Here is a 20,469-nt window from a genome sequence, read left to right on the forward strand (position 1 = left end):
TAATCAATCAGGCACACCTTCCTCCTGAATTCCAATTTGGTCTCAGAATCCCTTCCAGCAGGTCCTCCAGGGGGCTACTACCAATCAATGAGAACTAGCATTTAAAAATGAAGTCTATTTGCCATCCCCTTAGGCATTGTGGTTGGGTGCTAGAAGGGAGTGAAGTACCTTTACCAAGGAGTTGCCTTTTTTGGACACATCATTTTATGGTAGTTGAGATACCGGGGGTGATGCATGAGTGGGTAAAATTGCTCTCTGCCCCTTTAACTCTTCACTTTGAGGTTTTCCAGTTCTCAGGAGGACAGTGAGTGGGAGCTCTGTGGTACCTTAGCCCAAGTGATCCTCCTAGCTTCTACATAGCATGGGGCAACCTGGGAATTCGCAATGCTGATTTTTTTTATTGTTGTTAAGGAAGAAAATAATAATTCTCCGCAATCTTATCATTTGGGGGAAAAAAAACCCCCAGCTATTAACATTCTGGTGTATATCCTCCTTGTTTTCTGATGCAAATACAATGCATATATAATATTTTCTTGATTCTGGTGAGTTATAGGTGGGTTGGGAGTCCTGGAAGAAACACTACATTATTATTGTTATTATTTTTACTTTTTGAGATGAAATCTTGCTCTGTCACCCAGGCTGGAGTGTAGTGGTGAGATCTCGGCTCACTGCAAACTCTGCCACCTGGGCTCAAGTGATTCTTCTGCCTCAGCCTTCCGAGTAGCTGGGACTGAAGGTGCACGCCACCACACCCAGCTAATTTTTGTATTTTTAGTAGAGACAGGGTTTCACCATGTTGCTCAGGCTGGTCTCCAACTCCCGGCATCAAGTGATCTGCCGGTTTTGGCTTCCCAAAGTGCTAGGATCACAGGTGTGAGCTACTGCGCCTGGCAGAAACACTACATTAAATGTATGCTTTGATTGTAAGACACAAAATATCCCTAAATTCTGGATATTAAAATATGGGAAAAGAAGTTTATTTCAGAATGGAGGGAAAATGGGACATACATAATATGCTATATTTATCAATTCCAGAATACATATTTTAACTTCTCTGAAATCATAATGTATCCTAAAATCTATGGCTCATTATGGTTTAATTGGTATATTTTTTAAAATTTCTTAGTAATGAATAAAAATGGTGCATTTAATAATTTCAAGTTCAATGTAATTAAGTTGTATATACTTTTTCTCTCAAAAAAGCTGGATTATTTTGTAACCTGTTTTATTTACTTCATAAGATGTTGTGAACAACTTTCAAAACCATTAATATCCTTCTACACCATTTTAATGGCTGCATAGTATTCTTTTTGTTGACTTGTATATTAATTTAATTAGATGCCATATTTTTTTTAATTTTTATTTTAGATTTTGGGGGTACATGTGTAGGTTTGCTACATGGGCATATTGTGGGATGCTGAGGTTTGGGCTTCTAATAATCTGCTTGCCCAAGTAGTGAACATGGTACCCTATAGATAGCTTTTCAACTCTTGCCCCTCTCTCTCCCTCTCCCCTTTTGGAATCTCCAGTGTTTATTGTTCACATTTTTGTGTCCATATGTACCCAATGTTTATCTCTCACTTCAAAATGAAAACGTGTTATTTGGTTTTCTGTTTCTGTATTAATTTGCTTAGGAGAATGGCTTCCAGTTGCACCCATATTGCTGCAAAGGACATGATTTTGTTCTTTTTTAACGGCTGTGTAGTATTACAGGGTATATATGCACCATGTTTTCTTTATATAATCCAACATTGATAGGCACCTGGGTTGTTTCCATGTCGTTGCTGCTGTGGATAGTGCTGTGATAAACATATGAGTGCACGTGTGTTTTTGGTAGAATGATTTATTTTCCTTCAGGTAGATATTCAGTAATGGGATTGCTGGGTCGAATGGTAATTCTAGTTTTAGTTTTTGGGGAACTCTCCAGGCTGCTTTCTACAAGGGCTGAACTAATTCGTAGATGCTTTGTTTTGGATGTCAAGGGTCTGCTCTTTTTCCTAGTAGATCTTCCCATATATCTCTGATTATGTATTAAAGACAAATTCCTACAAGTACAAATTTTGAATTCAAAAGACATTTTTAAGGCTTTTGATATAGATTTCCAAATTACCTCACCAAAGGAGAACATACATTTTTCTACTAGCAGCACAGGAGTTGCCTCCTCATCCCAATACTGGCCAACACAGAAAACTACTTCACTTTTTCATGTTTGTCAATTAAATCTGTTAAAACTTATCTTAGTATTGTTTTAAGTTGAATTTTTTATTATGAATTGTTGTTTTCTTTTGATGCCCTCAATTTTTTTTTTTTTTTTTTTCCTGTGGCCCAGGCTGGAGTGCAGTGGCGCAATCTCGGCTCACTGCAAGCTCCGCCTCCCGGGTTCACGCCATTCTCCTGCCTCAGCCTCCCGAGTAGCTGGGACTACAAGTGCCTGCACCACGCCAGGCTAATTTTTTTTTTTATTTTTTAGTAGAGACGGGGTTTCACCGTGTTAGCCAGGATGGTCCGATCTCCTGACCTCATGATCTGCCTGCCTCGGCTTCCCAAAGTGCTGGAATTACAGGTGTGAGCCACCGCACCCGGCTGATGCCCTCAATTTTTAAGTATATGCATAACTCATTTGTTTATTACTCCTTTATGTCTAGTTCTCCCCTCTGTTACCTAGCTCGATGCACACAACAGATGCTCAATAAATACTTGTGGAAAGAATCAGGGAGGGAAGGAAAGAGAGAGAAAGAGAGAGGGAAAGAACATGGGGTTTCACCATGTTGCCCAGGCTGGTCTCAAACTACTGACCTCAAGAGATTTGCCTGCCTCAGCCTCCGAAAGTGCTGGGATTACAAGCTTGAGCCCCTAGGCACCCAGCCTTTAGTTCCTTTTGCTGCTGTAGCAAACTACTGTAACTTCAATGGCTGAAAACAACACAAGTTTATTATCTTATAGTCCTGGAGGTTAGAAGTCTAAAAACAGGCTGATACTTCTGTTTCTTCACTATCTCCATCTTCTTGAGGCTGCCCACATTCCTTGGCTCATGGCCCCCTTCCTGAATCTTTAACGCCAGCACTGTAACATCTTGTTCCCCTCTGACCTCCTGCCTCCTCTGAAGGACCTTGCAATTACATTAGGCCCACCTAGGTAATTCGGGATACTGTCCTTGTCTCAAGGTCTTTAACTTAATCACACATGCAAAGTTCCTCTGCCATGTAATGTGACCTATTTACAGGTTCTGGGGATTAGGACATTGACAATTTTTGGGGGGCTATTATTTAGTCTACCCCAACCAATAATAATTTTCTAGATTGATCCAATTCATCACAAAATATGCTAAGAAGGAGCAAGGACAGTTAGTGGATTTTTTTAAAGTTTTTAAAATAAAAACTTGAACAGTCTCTAAATTATTCTGGTTACAAAGTTGAAAGTGTTCAGGAGATTATGTATATATAGTGTGTGTATAGGTAAAAAGATAGTGGGGAACATGAGAAAAAGTTGAGTATTTGTAAATAAATTACTGACAACCAGGCTTTTTTTGAAAATGGAACCAGTTATGAGCTTTCTTAGGTGCAGCAGAGCCGGTGGGGTTTAGTCAGTGTAATTCTGTGTGAGCCTGTGGCAATGGCAGGATTAGCCCTGGCAGACACACAAGCACACATGTGGCCTTTAATCTGATAACAGCTGGTGGTTGGTTAGTGGGGGATAAATGATGCTATAAATGGAAATAATTTAATGAAAGGATTAGAGAAATTCTGGAACAATTAGTTCAGAAAATCAGTAAGTGTTAAAGTATTCAAGTGACAGCCTTGAATGTTTGCATTGGATGTTGAGAATAACCACAGTTGATTTAGAATTCTGCTTTTCATTTGGCACTTTCAGCTACAGAGGCATGACATGTCGATATGTTACACAGTCTATTGTGAGTTGTATTGCTAAATATCGCTCAATAATTCTTAAATCCAGAAGTCTGAGAATGATTGCCTTTTAAAGATGGATTAGATCAAATGGCAGGTTGTCCCCATAATAATGCTATCTTTACCCACTCACATCCGAGCATGTGTTCTGAACATGAATTGAGGGGTGTGCTTCAGCTAGGTCATGTAAATGTATACAGGTCTTCGTAGGGTATGTGAGCTGTGGCAGAGAAAATCTTGAGAGTTGGTGTTTTAATAAAAAAAAGGGATGTTAAAAATAAATTGGCAATATCCAGGCTTGATCCAAGAAAACAGTACCTTCTAATTCTTTTTTTTTTTTTTTTTTTTTAAGATAGGGTCTCACTCTATTGCTCAGGCTGGAGTGTCATGGCACAGTCATGGCTCACTGCAGCCTTTACCTGCTGGGCTCAAGCCATCCTCCCACCTCAGCCTCTGGAGTAGCTGGGACTACAGGTGCCCACCACCATGGCTGGCTAATGTTTTATTTTTGTTTTTTGTAGAGACAGTGTTCTCTACTGGACACTATTTTGCCCAGGCTGATCTCAAACTCCTGGGCTCAAGTGATCCTCCTGCCTCAGCCTTCCAAAGTTCTGGGATTACAGGTGTGAGCCACTGCCCCTGGCCCCCACTGACTTCTTATGTCAAGGTATTTAATAGTCAGTGCAAACATGAATCTCATGATCTCATCCAGCGGCTACCTTTGTCTCCTATATGTATACCCTGACATGGACACATTTGCCTCATATCAGTTCCTCTTTCTGGAAGACCTCTACCTTCTCTGAGTACAAACTCAGCCCATCTCTCGAGGTCAGAACAATGCCTCCTCATCTCGTAGGTGATTGCCTTTCTAGATTGCCTCCCCTACCTCCGTTGAAGTAGTCTCTCTTCCTCGAAACTTACAGCAAGTTACCATGTTCGTGGAATGTTGTGGGTCCTGCCTTGTTTATACGTGTTTATGTCCCATCCCAGCCTGGGGACTGCTTGAAGGCAAGGTCGGTGTCTCCTTTATCTTTTAAGGCCGTCTATTACCTAGCTCAATGCACATAACAGATGCTCAACAAATACTTGCAGAAAGAGGCAGGGAGGGAAGGAAAGACAGAGGGAAAGAAGAAAAAAAGAAGGAATGAGAAAAAGAATTTAAAATATTGTGAAGTTATCTGGGTACTTGAGGGACGAGATGTTCTTTAAGACATCTACTCACAGGCTGGGCGAGGTGGCTCATGCCTGTAATCCCAGCATTTTGGGAAGCTGAGGCAGGCAGATTACTTGAACTCAGGAGTTTGAGACCAGCCTGGGCAACATAATAAGACTCCGTCTCTACAAAAAAAATAAAATCAAGCCGAGCCTGGTGGCCTGTGCCTGTAGTCCCAGCTACTAGGGAGGCTAAGGTGGGAGGGTCGCTTGAGCCCAGGAGTTTGAGGCTGCAATGAGCCGTGATTACGCCATTGCATTCCAGCCTGGAGGACAGAGAAAGACCCTGTCTCTTAAAAAAGAAAAAAAAAAAAGACACTTCCCTCTAATTTTTGAGGTGAGACCTTCTGGCAGGCTGGGAGTTTATAAGCAGCCCTGAAAGACAGAACTGTTGAACTGTTGGTCCAGTCCTCTCTTGCTGAGTTTTTAGGGGGCTTGCCCACCATGCAGGCACCTTGTCTTTGCATGTATCTGTCCGTGAGCAACTATTTCCATACAAGGAGCTGAGCAGCAGCTGCCCTTCCAGCCCTCTTCACTCTGACAGATCGCAGAATCCAGCAGGGCTGCAGAGCAGAGTGAGAGGGGACCAGCTGCTGGAGCAGGCACATTCAAGGCTGCAGGCCAAGCAGGTGGACTTTGTAGCTGCATCCGCCCTCTGTGTGCTGGGAGTAGAGTCCGGCATCAGGGACTCTTAAGAGAATAATATCCCTGTGAGGATAATGATTATGGCTACTCTAAAGGTTGCTGTGAAGATTTTTTAAAAAACGAATCACTAAAAACATCTCTTTGAAATGGCAAAGTGCTGTGTAAGTGGGAGTTGATACCTTTTGGTGTGAATAGGAATATGAGACTGGGGAGAAACGAGACTTGCTGAAGGTCACCCAGCTAAGCCTGCCTGGGACAAATGCTCTTTCTTGGAATCCAAAAAGTGGCTTTAGAACTTCGTGTCATTTGGACGCTCTCCTGCACTGGGGCCAGTAAGGTGGGGGAGGGATGGGCATTTCTTTCTTTCTTTCTTTTTTTTGAGATGGAGTCTCACATTGTCGCCCAGGCTGGAGTGCAGTGGCATGATCTTGGTTCACTGCAAGCTCCGCCTCCCAGGTTCTCCTGCCATTCTCCTGCCTCAGCCTCCTTAGTAGCTGGGATTACAGGCGCCCACCACCACACCTGGCTAGTTATTTGTATTTTTAGTAGAGACAGGGTTTCACTATGTTGGTCAGGCTGGTCTCAGACACCTGACCTCATAATCTGCCCTCCTCGGCCTCCCAAAGTGCTGGGATTACAGGCATGAGCCACCGTGCCTGGCCAGGATGGGCATTTCTGTCAGGGGAGTGCCCTTGTCCCCATACAATGTTCTCCTGTAGCTGTGCTGTCTTCCTTTCTGGTAGCTGCCTGGAATAAGCTGGCGCTGGGGATGAGAGGAACTTGGTGATTAACCTGGCCCAGCCCTGTCTGAGTGACAGGCAGGATGGGTGGCTTGGGCTGATGTCCGCTGAGCACTTATCCAGTGCCAGGCTCTGTGCTGACCACCTTACACGTGTGATTTCTTTTAACCCTAAAATCACTATGAGAGTGGTGAGATTTCAGAACTTCTTTGTAATTTTCATCTTGCTTGAATTTTTAAAAATAGTATATTTCATTCAAAAGTACTGGTCAGTGGTCTAAAAGATAGCAAGATCTAGGTGTTGCTACTCCCATTTTCACATAAGGAAACAAAAGCTTGGAGAAGTCAGGGGACTTGTTCAAGGTCACACAGCCAGTAGATACTGGAGTCAGGAGAAGAACCCGGCTCTGACCAACTCGAGGTTTGACCTTCCGTAACACCCAACCCCATGCCAAGGAGGGGAGATGGGAACCAGAGGGACAGGCTTAAAAAAATTTTGGACTAGATTTGAAATAAAACAAAAAATTTCCCTTTCCTGTCTACTTGACACATCTCGGTGTATCCCACCAGAAGGAGCAGGATTTGGGTTTTCTCTCATCTCCACATTCTTGCTACTCAAAGTTGAAGCATCAGTATTGCCTGGGAGCTTGTTAGAAATGCAGAATCCCAGCCCCCACCCCACATACTAAATCTGAACCCGAGTTTTAACAAAATTGCTGGTGACGTGTGTGCACACTGAAGTTCCAGAAGTTCGACTCTGCATCCTCCTTCTCCCCAGCTCCAGTCTTGTGGCTAAGCCCTACCAGCAGCTGCGGGCATAGAGAGAAGGTCAGCTTCATCTCAAAGGAAGCCTACATTTAAGAAAGATAACTCAATGCTTCCCGGGTTTCACCAGCTTTTAAAAATTGGCTCTAGGCCCTAGCAAAATTACAGAATGGGATATAAAATAGATCTGTGATCCTGAAGGAACTATTTGGTGGTTCATATTTGGAACCCACCCAAGTTCACTATGGGAAAAGAAATCATTGATCACATTTTCTTTTTATGAAAAGTATTTGAAGTTTATTACAGCAAAGAATCTCATGAGATAACATGAATTATTTAATAGCAAAGAATCTCATGGACATAACATGAATTGATCCAAAGTCTGATAAAATGATTATATAAGTGTAATGTTCTTCCTGTCACCCAATCTTGAGTGAAGGCTGCTTTGCAGCACCTTAAGGTTCTGTCTCCTGGTCACGGTGGTTATTAGTGACTTTGAGAACATGAGGGTCATGTCACTGGAATTTATTCTTAGGGACATAATATAGCTACAGTTAATAGCAGATAGATTGTTCTCTAATCAGGCCCTAGTAGAAGTGTATTAAGTTAGTTCATGGGAGCTTGGAGGCAAATGCCAGGGGAGACATATTCTTTCTCTTGGAGCCAGGCTAGGAAAACTTGCCGTAATAAACCTCACAAGCAGCATGGACTAAGTAAGGACAGGGTTGTGTGAGGGGTCCATTCCTGATGTCTACAATAAGGTCATTAGTAAGGGGTCTTTGTACAGAATTGAAAAACAATAATCTCAGCATTTTGGGAGGCTGAGGTGGTCAGGAGTTCCAGACCAGCCTGACCAACATGGTGAAATTCCATCTCTACTAAAAAATACAAAAATTAGCCAGGCATGGTGGCGGGTGCCTGTAATCCCAGCTACTCGGGAGGCTGAGGCAGGAGAATCACTCGAACCTGGGAGGCAGAGATTGCAGTGAGCCGAGATTATGCCACTGCACTCCAGCCTGGGCTACAGAGCGAGACTCCGTCTCAAAACAAAAAACAAAAAACAATAAAAGTCAATCTTTTTTTGTTATCACCATGTACCAGCAATTCTAAACAACGTCAAGGATAAAATACTTCTCCTCACTCCAAAATCCGTATGAGTCTAAGTTCTGAAAAACTGTTGTTGGGTAAACCTCATTTTAGCACATTTTAAAATTGCCTATCTTTTAATAAACATTGCATTCTGCCTGGAAGTTAATTCTGAGGACCTTCGGTTATAGTCAGCCATGTGGACTCAACTACATGTGTTCATTGTGAAAGTAAATTCTTAAACTTCAGAGTTATTCCAGATTGTGTTGGCCACAGTCTATGTCTCCAATCCTTGTGATACCATATATTCCCACATTTTTAAGTAGATTAGAAATAAGCAGTGACTATAAAGATGAAGACTCAAAATTTGTTATTCGAAGTGTTTACCTAGGTGATTTTCATTTGTGTTTGAAATTTAAAACAATAAAACAGAATTGTGAAGAGTAATGTTTTTGTTTGGTAGGCACACATATTAGTGTATACATGAAATATGAATGTGTGAATATATGTATATGAATAAAAAGATGAGGATATTGTACTAGGCTATTCTAAAATGTCAATTTGGGTGTAAAATATGAGAGTAGTTCTGGTGTGGGGTCGCTCTCTGATGGGCGACCTTGGAACAGACAAGCATAAAGTTACAAGTGACCGGTTACAAGGGACAGACAGCATGATTGTGCTTGTGTCTAACTGTTCCCTCTCCAGACCACCTCTTGGCTCTCCTCCCATTCTCTCCTGCCTTGGGTTTGTATTCCTGGTATGAGCCCTGATGCCCCAGAGGTGGACATCTGCTCCTCCTTCCTCGTTCCTAACCTAAGACAGACTCTGAAATTTGCAGATGACTCAGAGATTAGCATACCAATATGAAAGATGACAGAAGAAAATTCAAAATGACCTTGACGTTTTGGAATGCTACACTGAAAACCATCAGTTAGGAATAAATGTGAAGACTCCACTTCAAGTTTAAAAATTCAGTGTCACAAAGGAGCTTTTAGGCTGATGGATGTAGTGTTTACTTATTTATTTATTTTTATTTTTTATTTTTAATTTTTTCGAGATAGAGTCTCACTCTGTCGCCCAGGCTGGAGTGCAGTGGCGCAATCTTGGCTCGCTGCAAGCTCCGCCTCCCTGGTTCAAGCAAGTCTCCTGCCTCAGCCTTCTGAGTAGCTGGGACTATAGACACGTGCCACCACGCCCAACTAGTTTTTGTATTTTTAGTAGGGACTGGATTTTGCCATGTTGGCCAGGCTAGTCTCAAACTCCTGACCTTAGATGATCCACCTGCCTTGGCCTCCCAAGGTGCTGGGATTACAGGTGTAAGCCACCGTGCCCGGCCTGGATATGTTTATTATCTTGATTGTGATGATGGTTTTGTGGGTAGATGCATATATCAGAACCTATCAAAGTGTTCTTTTTTTTTTTTTTTAACACTTATTGTATGTCAATCATACCTCCATAAAGATGTCTAGAAAATGCAATGCTGTGTAGACAAACAGAGTGGAAACTCTGGCTTGACTGCAGCACCTTTGAGAAAGCTTGGGAGGTTCTACTGACTATACTTGTAATTTGACCCTAATTTTTTTTTTCTTTCTTTCTTTCTTTTTTTTTTTTTTTTGAGGCAGAGTCTTGCTCTGTCACCCAGGCTGGATTGCTGTGGCACGATCTCGACTCACTGCAATCTCTGTCCCTGGGTTCAAGCAATTCTCCTGCTTCAGACTCCTAAGTAGCTGGGATTACAGGCATGTGCCACCATGACCAACTAATTTCTGTATTTTTAGTAGAGACAGGGTTTTACCATGTTGGCCAGGCTGTTCTCAAACTCCTGACCTCAGGTCATCCGCTCGCCTCGGCTTCCCAAAGTGCTGGGATTACAGGTGTGAGCCACTGCACCCGGCCGTTTGACTCTAAATTAATGTGAGGTTTTCACTAAAGAAACTAATGGAAGCACAATGTGGAGATCCGGCAAGCGTGCATGGCACCACATCTGAATAGTATACTCTGCTCTGGGCACCATAATTGTGAGGTGTTGACACCCAAGCTCTCACCTGTGTTTGGCCAGGAGACAAGATTTGGAGCCTTCTTGGAATCCAATTTACTTGGATTTTTCAGCAGTCCAGTTCCTGCTAATGAACTGCAAATTCCTGCCAGAAAATGCAATCCTGACTTGAGGTAGATGTAAGAAATTCATTGCTCTCCATCGGCAGGGGTTTAGAGAGTTCACTAAGTGGCCAGGGTTCCCTGTAGGCCCCATGTGCTCTATTCTGCTGGGGCACTTATGACAAATGACGTTCTCAGGGAGGGTGCGCCCTCTGTGGCCTAGTTATGACGGGCTGTGGAACCTGTGCAGTTCTCAGTATGCTAGTGTGATTCTTCTCCTCCTCGTTCACTAGGAAAGTTTAAGGGAAGGCAAGTTTAAGGGTGAGGAAGCTGTTACTGTGAGGATAACCTTGAATCTGCTCCAAATTAGAAATAAACACTGACCTTTCATGCCCTCGAGTACTTTATGATTGTTAACAAATTAGTAGCAATGCACCTCCTAGTGGATGGGGATACAACGGTGTGTTGAGCTGGCCAGCCAGAGGCTGAAAACTGCCTGGACTTTAGGAAGCCCAGGATGTAGCATAGAGCAGTAACCTCTGCCGTGCCCTCAGCTGGCTCTGCACCTGTCTATCCCCTTCTAGATGCCATGCTGGGATCAGTGCTGGGGTCAGGCTCAAGGGTCAGGCCTGGCCTTTGGGCTGGTCCGTGAGCCTGACCCCCTGGCACTGGCCAGCACATGTTGCTTGATTTCTCAGCTAAACCCACCCTCTTGTGGCTCCAGGGATTTCTGTAGATATATCAGAGGCCACTAGAAAGGTGCAAGAATTCTAGAAACCATGTACAAGGAATTGTTTAAAGATCTGGGAGTATTTAACTTGGAGGAGAGAAATGAATGGGAAGCAAGGCAGTGGTCTTCAAATTCTTGAAGAACTGATCTGACCAGGCTTGTTCCATTGGGCAGGACCCAGAAGGCCAAATTAGGGTACAGGAGTAGGTTTTCTGGGGAGGCAAATTCAAGCTTAACACAAGGAGGAAGTTTGCAACAATTAGGACTGGCCAACAATGAACTGACTGTTCTCAGAAACAGCGAACTCCTTTTCACTGTGGGAATTAGAATATTCATGGCCAGGGATGTACACAGAAGATTTCTGTGCTTGAATGTTCTGTGGAAGTTTCTCCCTCCAGGCTCTAGAATTCTGCGGTTTTAAAAGCTCCTGTGGTCTTATACTTTTGAGGTCCCTGTTTAGACTGTGGACTCCTACCTGAGTTTACCCATCCACTTGCTTCCCAGGAGCTCAGCGCTCCCCTGCAGATCATTGAACTGGTTTTCATTATTTCTTTGCTTCAGTGGTTGGGATTTCTCTTCCTCACATTGCAGGAGCATGAGGTTGAGGCCCAGAGATTCTGTGCATCATACCAGATTTCCCTCACTCTGGATGTCAGGCTATGTCCTGAAATACATTTCCTATGGAGCCTGTGCCCTTTTCTGTTTGAATGATGGGTTTAACATGGGGGACACAGGGCTCTCTAATGGGAACACTAAGAGGCTGGAAGCACCGGGCGAGGACCCTCATCTTCTCACAACTCTCTCCCTCACCCATCGAATGGGCTTGCATTTTCCTCTTCATCACTTCCGTCCTCGCTGTGAGCTGGGAGAATACGTCAATGACAGTGAAATCAGTAACCCTGTCATTCTTACTGTTGCAAAACACACAGACTGTGACATATATCATAGTGTGTAGATATTCTTTTGCATACAATACTATGATGCTCTTGTCCCATCATCCTGTAGATCATTATGATTTGTTGTACTTTGGGAAAGGAGACACTACATTTCAACAATGAGAAAGACATGTCGCCAAAATGCCCCCTCCAACACAGTGCCAATGACCTGTGACTTCGGGCGAGGGTATCATAAGGAATTCAAGTGTCTTCTCCAAAGAGTCTAGGACCCCCCCTGTGCTCCCCTGTCATAGTATTCACCACACTGCACGTTCAATTGTTTCTCTAGTAATTTGTGGTATTCCCAATGCCTAACACACTTAGGTCATGAATTTACCCTTCCTGAATTGAAGGGCTTATATGCAGAGGATAAGAGTGTCCTCCACATGGGGGTCACCTAAAAATATTTGGTAGGCCAGGTGTGGGCACTCACGTCTGTAATCCCAGCACTTTGGGAGGCCGAGGTGAGTGGATAACTTGTTGGGAGTTTGAGACCAGCCTGAATAATGTGGTGAAACCTTGTCTGTACTAAAAATACAAAAATTAGCCGGGTGTGGTGGCACGTGCCTATAATCCCAGTTACTTGGGAGGTTGAGGCAGAAGAATTGCTTGAACCTGGGAGGTGGAGGTTGCAGTGAGCCGAGATCGTGGCACTGCACTCCAGCCTGGGCGACAGAGCAAGACTCCGTCTCAAGAAACAAACAAAAAAAAATTGCTAAAGGAATTGTTATTGCCGAGAAGGGCCTTTGGAAGCCCAGGCGCCTCATTTTGGAAGATGGAAATCTGAAGTTTAGACAGACAAGGACCAGTCAGCTGAACCCAGTACCAGAATGCCGTGTTCCACTGGCTGTATGGTGCCCTTTCCACTGTGCTTCCAATCACGTGTCTTCTCTCTCCATTTCCAGCCTTGTTAATTTTGTGTGCCACACCTGCTTCAAGAGGCAGGAGAAGCTCCATCGCTGTGGGCAGTGCAAGTTTGCCCATTACTGCGACCGCACCTGCCAGAAAGATGCTTGGTTGAACCACAAGAATGAGTGTTCGGCCATCAAGAGATACGGGAAAGTACCCAATGAGAACATCAGGTGAGAGCTGGGCCCCATGGTGGTGCTTCAAATTTCCAAATGTCAGGCTGGAATGGCCTCTGTAACGGCATTCCCAGATCTAAGGAAGCCAAGCTGAGTGCAAGTCAGGAAAGAGCCTCAAAGACTGGATATGGTCACTTCTGTTCACTCCCTTAAGGTCTAACAGGGAGAACTGGCTGTTGACAGCAGTGATTCCAAACTGCAGCCACAGGCTGAAACTGGCTTGCAGACTCCTGCTGTAGGGCTCCCCAGTGTTTAGTTTATTTATGTATTTTGGATACAGGGTCTTGCTCTGTTGCCCAGGATGGAGTGCAGAGGCCCTGATCACAGCTCACTTGACCTCCTAGGCTCAAGTGATCCTCCCACCTCAGCCTCTCGACTAGCTGGGACCACCGGCATGCACCACCACACCTGGTTAATTTTTGTATTTTTTATAGAGATGGTGTTTTGTCATGTTGCCCAGGGTAGCCTCGAACTCCTGAGATCAAGCAATCCACCTGTCTCAGCCTCCCAAAGTGCTGGTATTATAGCCGTGAGCCACCATGCCCAGCCAAGGGGCAAGTATTTTTAAATTGATCCACCAATGTTTAAAAATTGGGAAATTTCACATTTTAAAATTAGGATTTTCGACTTCTCTTGGAAAACAAAAGCAACCAAAAAAAACTGAAGATCTGGCAAAATAGGCTAGAGCTGAGTGGTATCTGCCACCTTTGAAAAAATACAGAGCTTTCTAAGTCACAGCAGCACCACTGCTCCCTGTGGTCATACACGTTACACCAGAGAGTGCATTTGAGTTTGCAACTAACGGCCTTTCCTGGTGGCCATCATCAGAAATCTTAAGGCCAGTAGCTCCAGTGCAAGAGATTCCCAAGTCCTCGAGGCTTGGTGCTGGGCTGCAGGGAGATGCTCAGGAAGCCAGCACTGCAGAGCAAAGGAGATGGAAATGGTGACTGGGAGCATTTTCACTGTGTGCGTAGGGTGTGAAGTTAAGGTACAGAATGGAATTGTCATATCATGATGATTTTTAGGAACCTGCAGGATGAAATGGCTCAGTCAACCTCTCCATGCCCCTTATCTCCATCTACTGAAACAATACATATGCTTCAAGAACTAAAGTAAATGGCACCTCCTGTGACAGTTATTGAGTTGAAATCTATCACGCATTGACCTCTATTCTCTGAGCTTCTTAACCCTTTCCTCATTATTTGGAGGCAGCAGATCTTCCATGTGCTGAGTTGTATTTTCCCCAGTGCTGCCCTGGGCTCCCTGTGAAGACACGTCAGTTTCCAGGCACCTGGAGTCCCACGCGGGGCATTTCTCCAGAAATAACTCAGTGACTCAAACGGGAGAAATCGGGAAAATGAAAAAGGTTCTGGAAGCAGATGGTTGGTGATGGTTGCACAACAGTGTGAGTGTGCTTAATGCCACCAAACTGTATACTTTAAAATGGTTAAAATGGTTCAAAAAGAGGTGGGGGACAGAAAGGACCCTGAGGTGATGACACTGTTTAGTATCTTGACTGTGCAGGTGGATACACGAAGCTACATAGGTGATAACATTGTATATAATTAAACACACATACACATTCATGAATATAAGCAAAATGGAAGAAATCTGAATAACAGAGGTGGGATAATATTCTGGCTGTGATGTTAGTTTTCCAGAATGTTACCATTAGAGAAAACTGGGCAAAATGTACAAGGGATCTCTTTGTATTGTTTTCCAACTGCCTGTAAATCTGCAATTATCTCAATTAAAATTTCAATTAAAAAAAAAAAAAAAAAAACGAGGAGAGGGCCTGTGCTTTGCCCAGCAGGTCTCTCCTCAGGAACAGGATCTGTCCTAGACCACCATCCCCTCCCTAGGTGCCTGAAAAGTGAGCAGTCAGTGGGTGGCAGGAACATTAAAGTGTCCCTGGGTTATAAGCTTCATCACGGGCCACCTAATAGTTAACAAAGAGGCCTTTGGGGTGAAGTACACCCCTCTGTCTCATACTCAAGTCCCTGTGTCTCTACAGGTCTCCTCCTGTCCCACCTGGCCTCCTGCTCTTCCCACAGAGCCCCGCTCCAGCCAGGCCAGGTCCTGCACGTGGCATGCCCGTGGCTGCCTCGAGGCCTCTGCTCACACTGTCTCCCCACCTAGATGGCCTTCTCCACTTTCACGCTACCCAATCATTAAGAATATCAATACCGGCCGGGCGCGGTGGTTCAAGCCTGTAATCCCAGTACTTTGGGAAGCCGAGACCGGCGGATCACGAGGTCAGGAGATCGAGACCATCCTGGTTAACACGGTGAAACCCCGTCTCTACTAAAAAAATACAAAAAACTAGCTGGGTGAAGTTGCAGGCGCCTGTAGTCCCAGCTACTCGGGAGGCTGAGGCAGGAGAATGGCGTAAACCCGGGAGGCGGAGCTTGCAGTGAGCTGAGATCCGGCCACTGCATTCCAGCCTGGGCGACAGAGCGAGACACCGTCTCAAAAAAAAAAAAATAATAATATCAACACCTTCACATATAATGCAGACACCTATTACCTCACTTTGTCTTCTGAATACCTCTGGAGGTTAGCACAGCAGGGAATATTTTCCCTATTTTACTGGCCACCAGATAGATTCAGAGAGGTCAAGTGACTTGCCCAGGTTCACACAGTAAGAAGTGGAAACAGGTCATTAGACTCCTGATGCAAGGCTCATCACAGTAGGCCACAATGTTAAGAGAGACCCAGGCTGCCGCACCTCTCTGTGTCCCCAGACCCCATGGGACCTGGCTCCTGCCCAAACCTCCACCTTTATTTGGTCTCCATTTCTTGCTCCCTGTGCTCCCGCCACCTCTACCTTCCTGCTGTTTCTCCATCAGACCAAGCTCATTCCTTTGTACTCACTGCTCTCTCCTGAAGTGCTCTTTCTCCAGTGTCACAGAGCCAGCTCCTCCACCCCTTCCAATTCCAGCTCAAATGTGCCTCCCCTGTGACACTTCCCTGGAAGACCTTAGCTTCCCCACCCCAGTCACTCTCTATCATGTCACCCTGTATTATTTTTTCTGCATAGCACTTTCTATGTAAAATGTGCTTGTTTACTTACCTCTCCCCCACTATATGAAGCATCACAATAGAATAAATTCCATCTATCTAGTTTAAAACCATATCTTGGGCCCAACATTGTGCCTGGCATGCATGAGACACCCAGTAAATGTGTGTTGAATGAATGAATGCAGCTGTAGTGCCCCCCTGCTGCTGCCCATCCCACAGGCTGGCGGCGCGCATCATGTGGCGGGTGGAGAGAGAAGGCACCGGGCTCACGGAGGGCTGCCTGGTGTCTGTGGACGACTTGCAGAACCACGTGGAGCACTTTGGGGAGGAGGAGCAGAAGGAGCTGCGGGTGGACGTGGACACGTTCTTGCAGTACTGGCCGCCCCAGAGCCAGCAGTTCAGCATGCAGTACATCTCTCACATCTTCGGAGTGGTAGGCCCCCTGCGTCCCTTCTCCACCCTCCCTGTCTGTCTCCTCTTTCCTTCCCTCCTCCTGCTTGGGGAGGGTGGGGGTTCTCAGAAGTGAACTACGAGGCGGAAGCCCTGTCCGCCCTGGACCCTAATTTCTGTTTCCATAAAGGTCTCATCTAGCCCAGGCAGCCAGAGGCTCTGGAGAAACCACCTTCTGTTTACCATATGTAGCAGAAACATCTACTGCCCTTTCCATTTCAGAGCCCAGGGACAGACCTCCAAATGACCCAACTAATAAAATCCAGAGATTCTAGAGTATGATTCCTCATAAAGGAGGGGCCATGGTGACAGCTGGGATCGTCCAACTAAGAAGTTTCCAGAAACTGCCAGGCCACAGTTGGGAGGGGAGGTCAAGAGGACTGAAAGAGGATAGGAGCTTGAAATGAAGACCCCTCATCCCGGACTCTGTCTTCTGGCCTTGTTTACTATGAGGCCTTTCCTGCTCTATCTGAATTGGCATCCCACATACAAATCTTACTTATTTATCCATCTCTGGATGATAGATTTGGATGGTAATTTATCCTCTTACTTATCTGCACTTTTTATACTTTTTCCTCTCCACATTGAAAATAAAGACCCCCAATCACTATCCCTTCCTGCCCACCAGTCACTTTGGAAACCTTTTTCCAGGTCTGCCAGGCAGGATTGGTGTGGAGGCTGCAGCAGTGGGGGCTGTGAGCCAGAGAGAGGGGAGTCAGGATTTTGGGGTGGGAGCAACCAAGCCAGGTGAGGCCATAACAGTCCCGGAAGTGGGGGCGAGAGCCCAGTGGATGAGGAGGCTCAGGTCCTGGCTGTGGGGATGGATGTGTTCCACCTGGTAGGCCAGGCTCTTTATGTGGCGAAGGTGAGCAGGCTGAGGAGGGAGGAGGACAAACATCACACTGACATCTCTCGAGTCTTCACCATATTGGGGGACAAAGGGAGAGAGATTGATTGAGTCCAAGGATTTGGCTCACACAATGGTGGAGGCTTGGTAAGTCCAAAATCTGCAAGGTAGGCCAGCAGGCTGGAGATCAGGGAAGAGTTGCAGTTCAAGTCCAGAGGCATTCTGCTGGCAGAACTCCTTGTTCAGGGGAGATGAGTCTTTATTCTCTTGAGGTCTTCAACTGATTAGATGAGGCCCACCCACATTCTAGCAGGCACTCTGCTTTACTCAACTCCACTAATTTAAATGTGAATCTCATCCAAAAACACCTTCACAGAAGCATACATTATAGTTTTTGACCAAATATCTGGGCACCATTGACCAGCCATGTTGGCACACAAAATTAACCACCACAGCTTCCCATGTATTATTTCACACAGTCTTTACAACACAAGGTAAGGTCCATGCTTTCAGCATTTCTGTTTTATAGAACAGAAAACCTAGGTCCAGAGAGGTTACATGACCTCCAAAAGCCACATGGTTAGCTTGTGCCCAGGGAAATTCCAGAAGCAATCTGTATTTTCAGGAGCCAGAGCTTCTACCTTTTTTTTTTTTTTTTTTTTTGAGATGAGGGTCTTACTCTGTCACCCAGGCTGGAGTGCCGAGGTGCAATCATGGCTCATTGCAACCTCCATCTCCCAGGCTCAAGTCATCCTCCCGCCTACCAAGTAGCTGGGACCACAGACGCACACCACTATGCCTGGCTAATTTTTGTATTTTTTTGTAGGAGCCGGGTTTCACCATGTTGCCCAGGATGATCTTGCACTCCTGAGCTCAAGTGATCTGCCCATCTTGGCCTTCCAAAGTGCTGGGATTACAGGCGTAAGCCACCACGCCCGGTCTAAGCTTTTACTTTTAACAGTTATGTTCTATAGCCTTGGGGTGAATTGGTGTGTTGCGCAATCTTGGGCATCCCTAATAGGTCTGCGGACTAGGGCTAGAGGTCATATAATTACCAAAGGTTAGAGCTGAAAAGATCCTTGGAGCTCATCTAGTCCAATTTATTCAACCTATAGATGGGAAAACCAGGGCTCAGAGAAGAAAGAAGTTTGCTCCAAGTAGTACAGCTTGTTAGTGGTACTCACAGGCTTAACATCATGAACTTACTAAATGTCTGATGAGAGTAAGTGGAGAAAGTGACACTCCTCCATATCTATGACAAATATTCATGTGAGGGAATAAATGTCTACTGGGTTTCTGTTATATATAGCATGTATTCATAGATGTATTTACAGATGAAGTGGAAATTTGCATGCAGTTACTAATGTATTCTAGGTTATATTTATTCTTATGCATTTTTCATACTGTGAGAGCAGATATTTGGAGTCTGTTTCTGTAAAGAACAATTTATTTTTAAGGAAAAGAAAATCACTTGGATGCCACATCAGTAGTAACCAACTTGATTTGCCTTGAATCTCAGAGATAAGTGTTAAGTATGGCACTCACCAGATTTAAAAATTGTGAGCAGGGAATATAACAGTATTCACCAGATACCAAATAATCAAAAGAGATGTTAATTTTTTTTATGAACAGCCACAGGAGTTTAAACTAAGTAGGCAGAGGAAATAGAGGAAGGAAAAGCTCTTTCACACATACACACACACACACACAGGCACACACGCGTGCAAAGAAGGGCACAGAGAGAAAAACCAAGACAGAGACTGAGGAATACTCATGTAAGACCCAGATACAGAAAAAGGAAAACATTTCCCATCTTTGACTCTTTTAGAATACAGCCACAAAAAACTTTCAAGGTAGGGTTGCATTTTTGCAGATGTGGGACTGTCCCATGGCCCTAATCTTGTGCGTCATTTGGAGTCACACAGAGAACAGGGGACTAATGTTCTGTGTCCAGACTCCCTAAGCATCTCCAGGGTGAGACTGGGTCCTCTGTTTTTTAAAATTGCTTTCAACAGCTAGAATAGCGTTCTGTCCATGTCTGTTGACTGACTCTTTCATCTTTTCCTCTGGGTAGATTAACTGCAACGGTTTTACTCTCAGTGATCAGAGAGGTCTGCAGGCCGTGGGCGTAGGCATCTTCCCCAACCTGGGCCTGGTGAACCATGACTGTTGGCCCAACTGCACTGTCATATTTAACAATGGCAAGTGAGTATGTCTTTATCTGGGGGGGGGGTGTGTGATGGGGATGGGGAGACCTATGGTGTCTTGTCCACTTGACTTAAGCCAAAGTCAACCTGCTAAACCTCAACTAGCATAGATTTTAAATGTATAGCACATAGAAATCTCATTCCAGAATAATTGTGAATGAGAGAAAGGCATCATGGAGGATATCAAAGAATTCAACCTGGGTCATTTCTGAGTGTGTATGTTTCTTGGGGCTGCCTAGATGTGTCAGATAAACCTTTAACTACTATTTTAAAACTTGAAGCCTAGGATTATCTGTCTAGAGGTCATTTAGTCAAGGTCTCAGCAGGAATCAGGAGGCACACTCAAAGGGGTTTACCCAAATACAATTGAATGAAGGGACAGTTTACAGAAGTGTGGGCAGGGTTTAAGATACTAACAAGGGGCAGGGCCTGGTGGCTCATGCCTGTAATCCCAACACTTTGGGAGACCGAGTAGGGGTGGATCACTTGAGGCCAGGAGTTCAAGATCAGCCTGGGCAACATAGTGATACTCCTGTATCCATAAAAAATAAATAAATACATAAATAAATACATTAGCCGGGCATTGTGGTGTGTGCCTGTAGTCCCAGCTACTCATGAAGATGAGGCAGGAGGATCACTTGACCCCAGGAGGTTGAGGCTGCAGTGAACTATAATCATGCCACTGCACTCCAGCTTGGGTGACAAAGTGAGACCTTGTCTCTAAAACCAAACCAAACCAAACTAA

The 20,469-nt window shown here is 44.8% G+C and overlaps 1 protein-coding gene across 2 annotated transcripts in view; it reads left to right on the top strand.

Annotated features, from left to right (window-relative positions):
* LOC105496021 (SET and MYND domain containing 1) overlaps positions 1 to 20,469 on the top strand; it is a 45,095-nt gene that overhangs the window by 3,747 nt on the left and 20,879 nt on the right. For both annotated transcript variants that reach the window (XM_011766052.2, XM_011766053.3), the window contains exons 2-4: positions 13,020 to 13,196; positions 16,440 to 16,653; positions 19,592 to 19,722. In XM_011766052.2, coding sequence (XP_011764354.2) covers positions 13,020 to 13,196; positions 16,440 to 16,653; positions 19,592 to 19,722 — 522 coding nt within the window. The remainder of the gene's footprint in view (positions 1 to 13,019; positions 13,197 to 16,439; positions 16,654 to 19,591; positions 19,723 to 20,469) is intronic.

This window comes from Macaca nemestrina, chromosome 13 (assembly GCF_043159975.1).
Source record: "Macaca nemestrina isolate mMacNem1 chromosome 13, mMacNem.hap1, whole genome shotgun sequence".
Taxonomy (NCBI): Eukaryota; Metazoa; Chordata; class Mammalia; order Primates; family Cercopithecidae; genus Macaca; species Macaca nemestrina.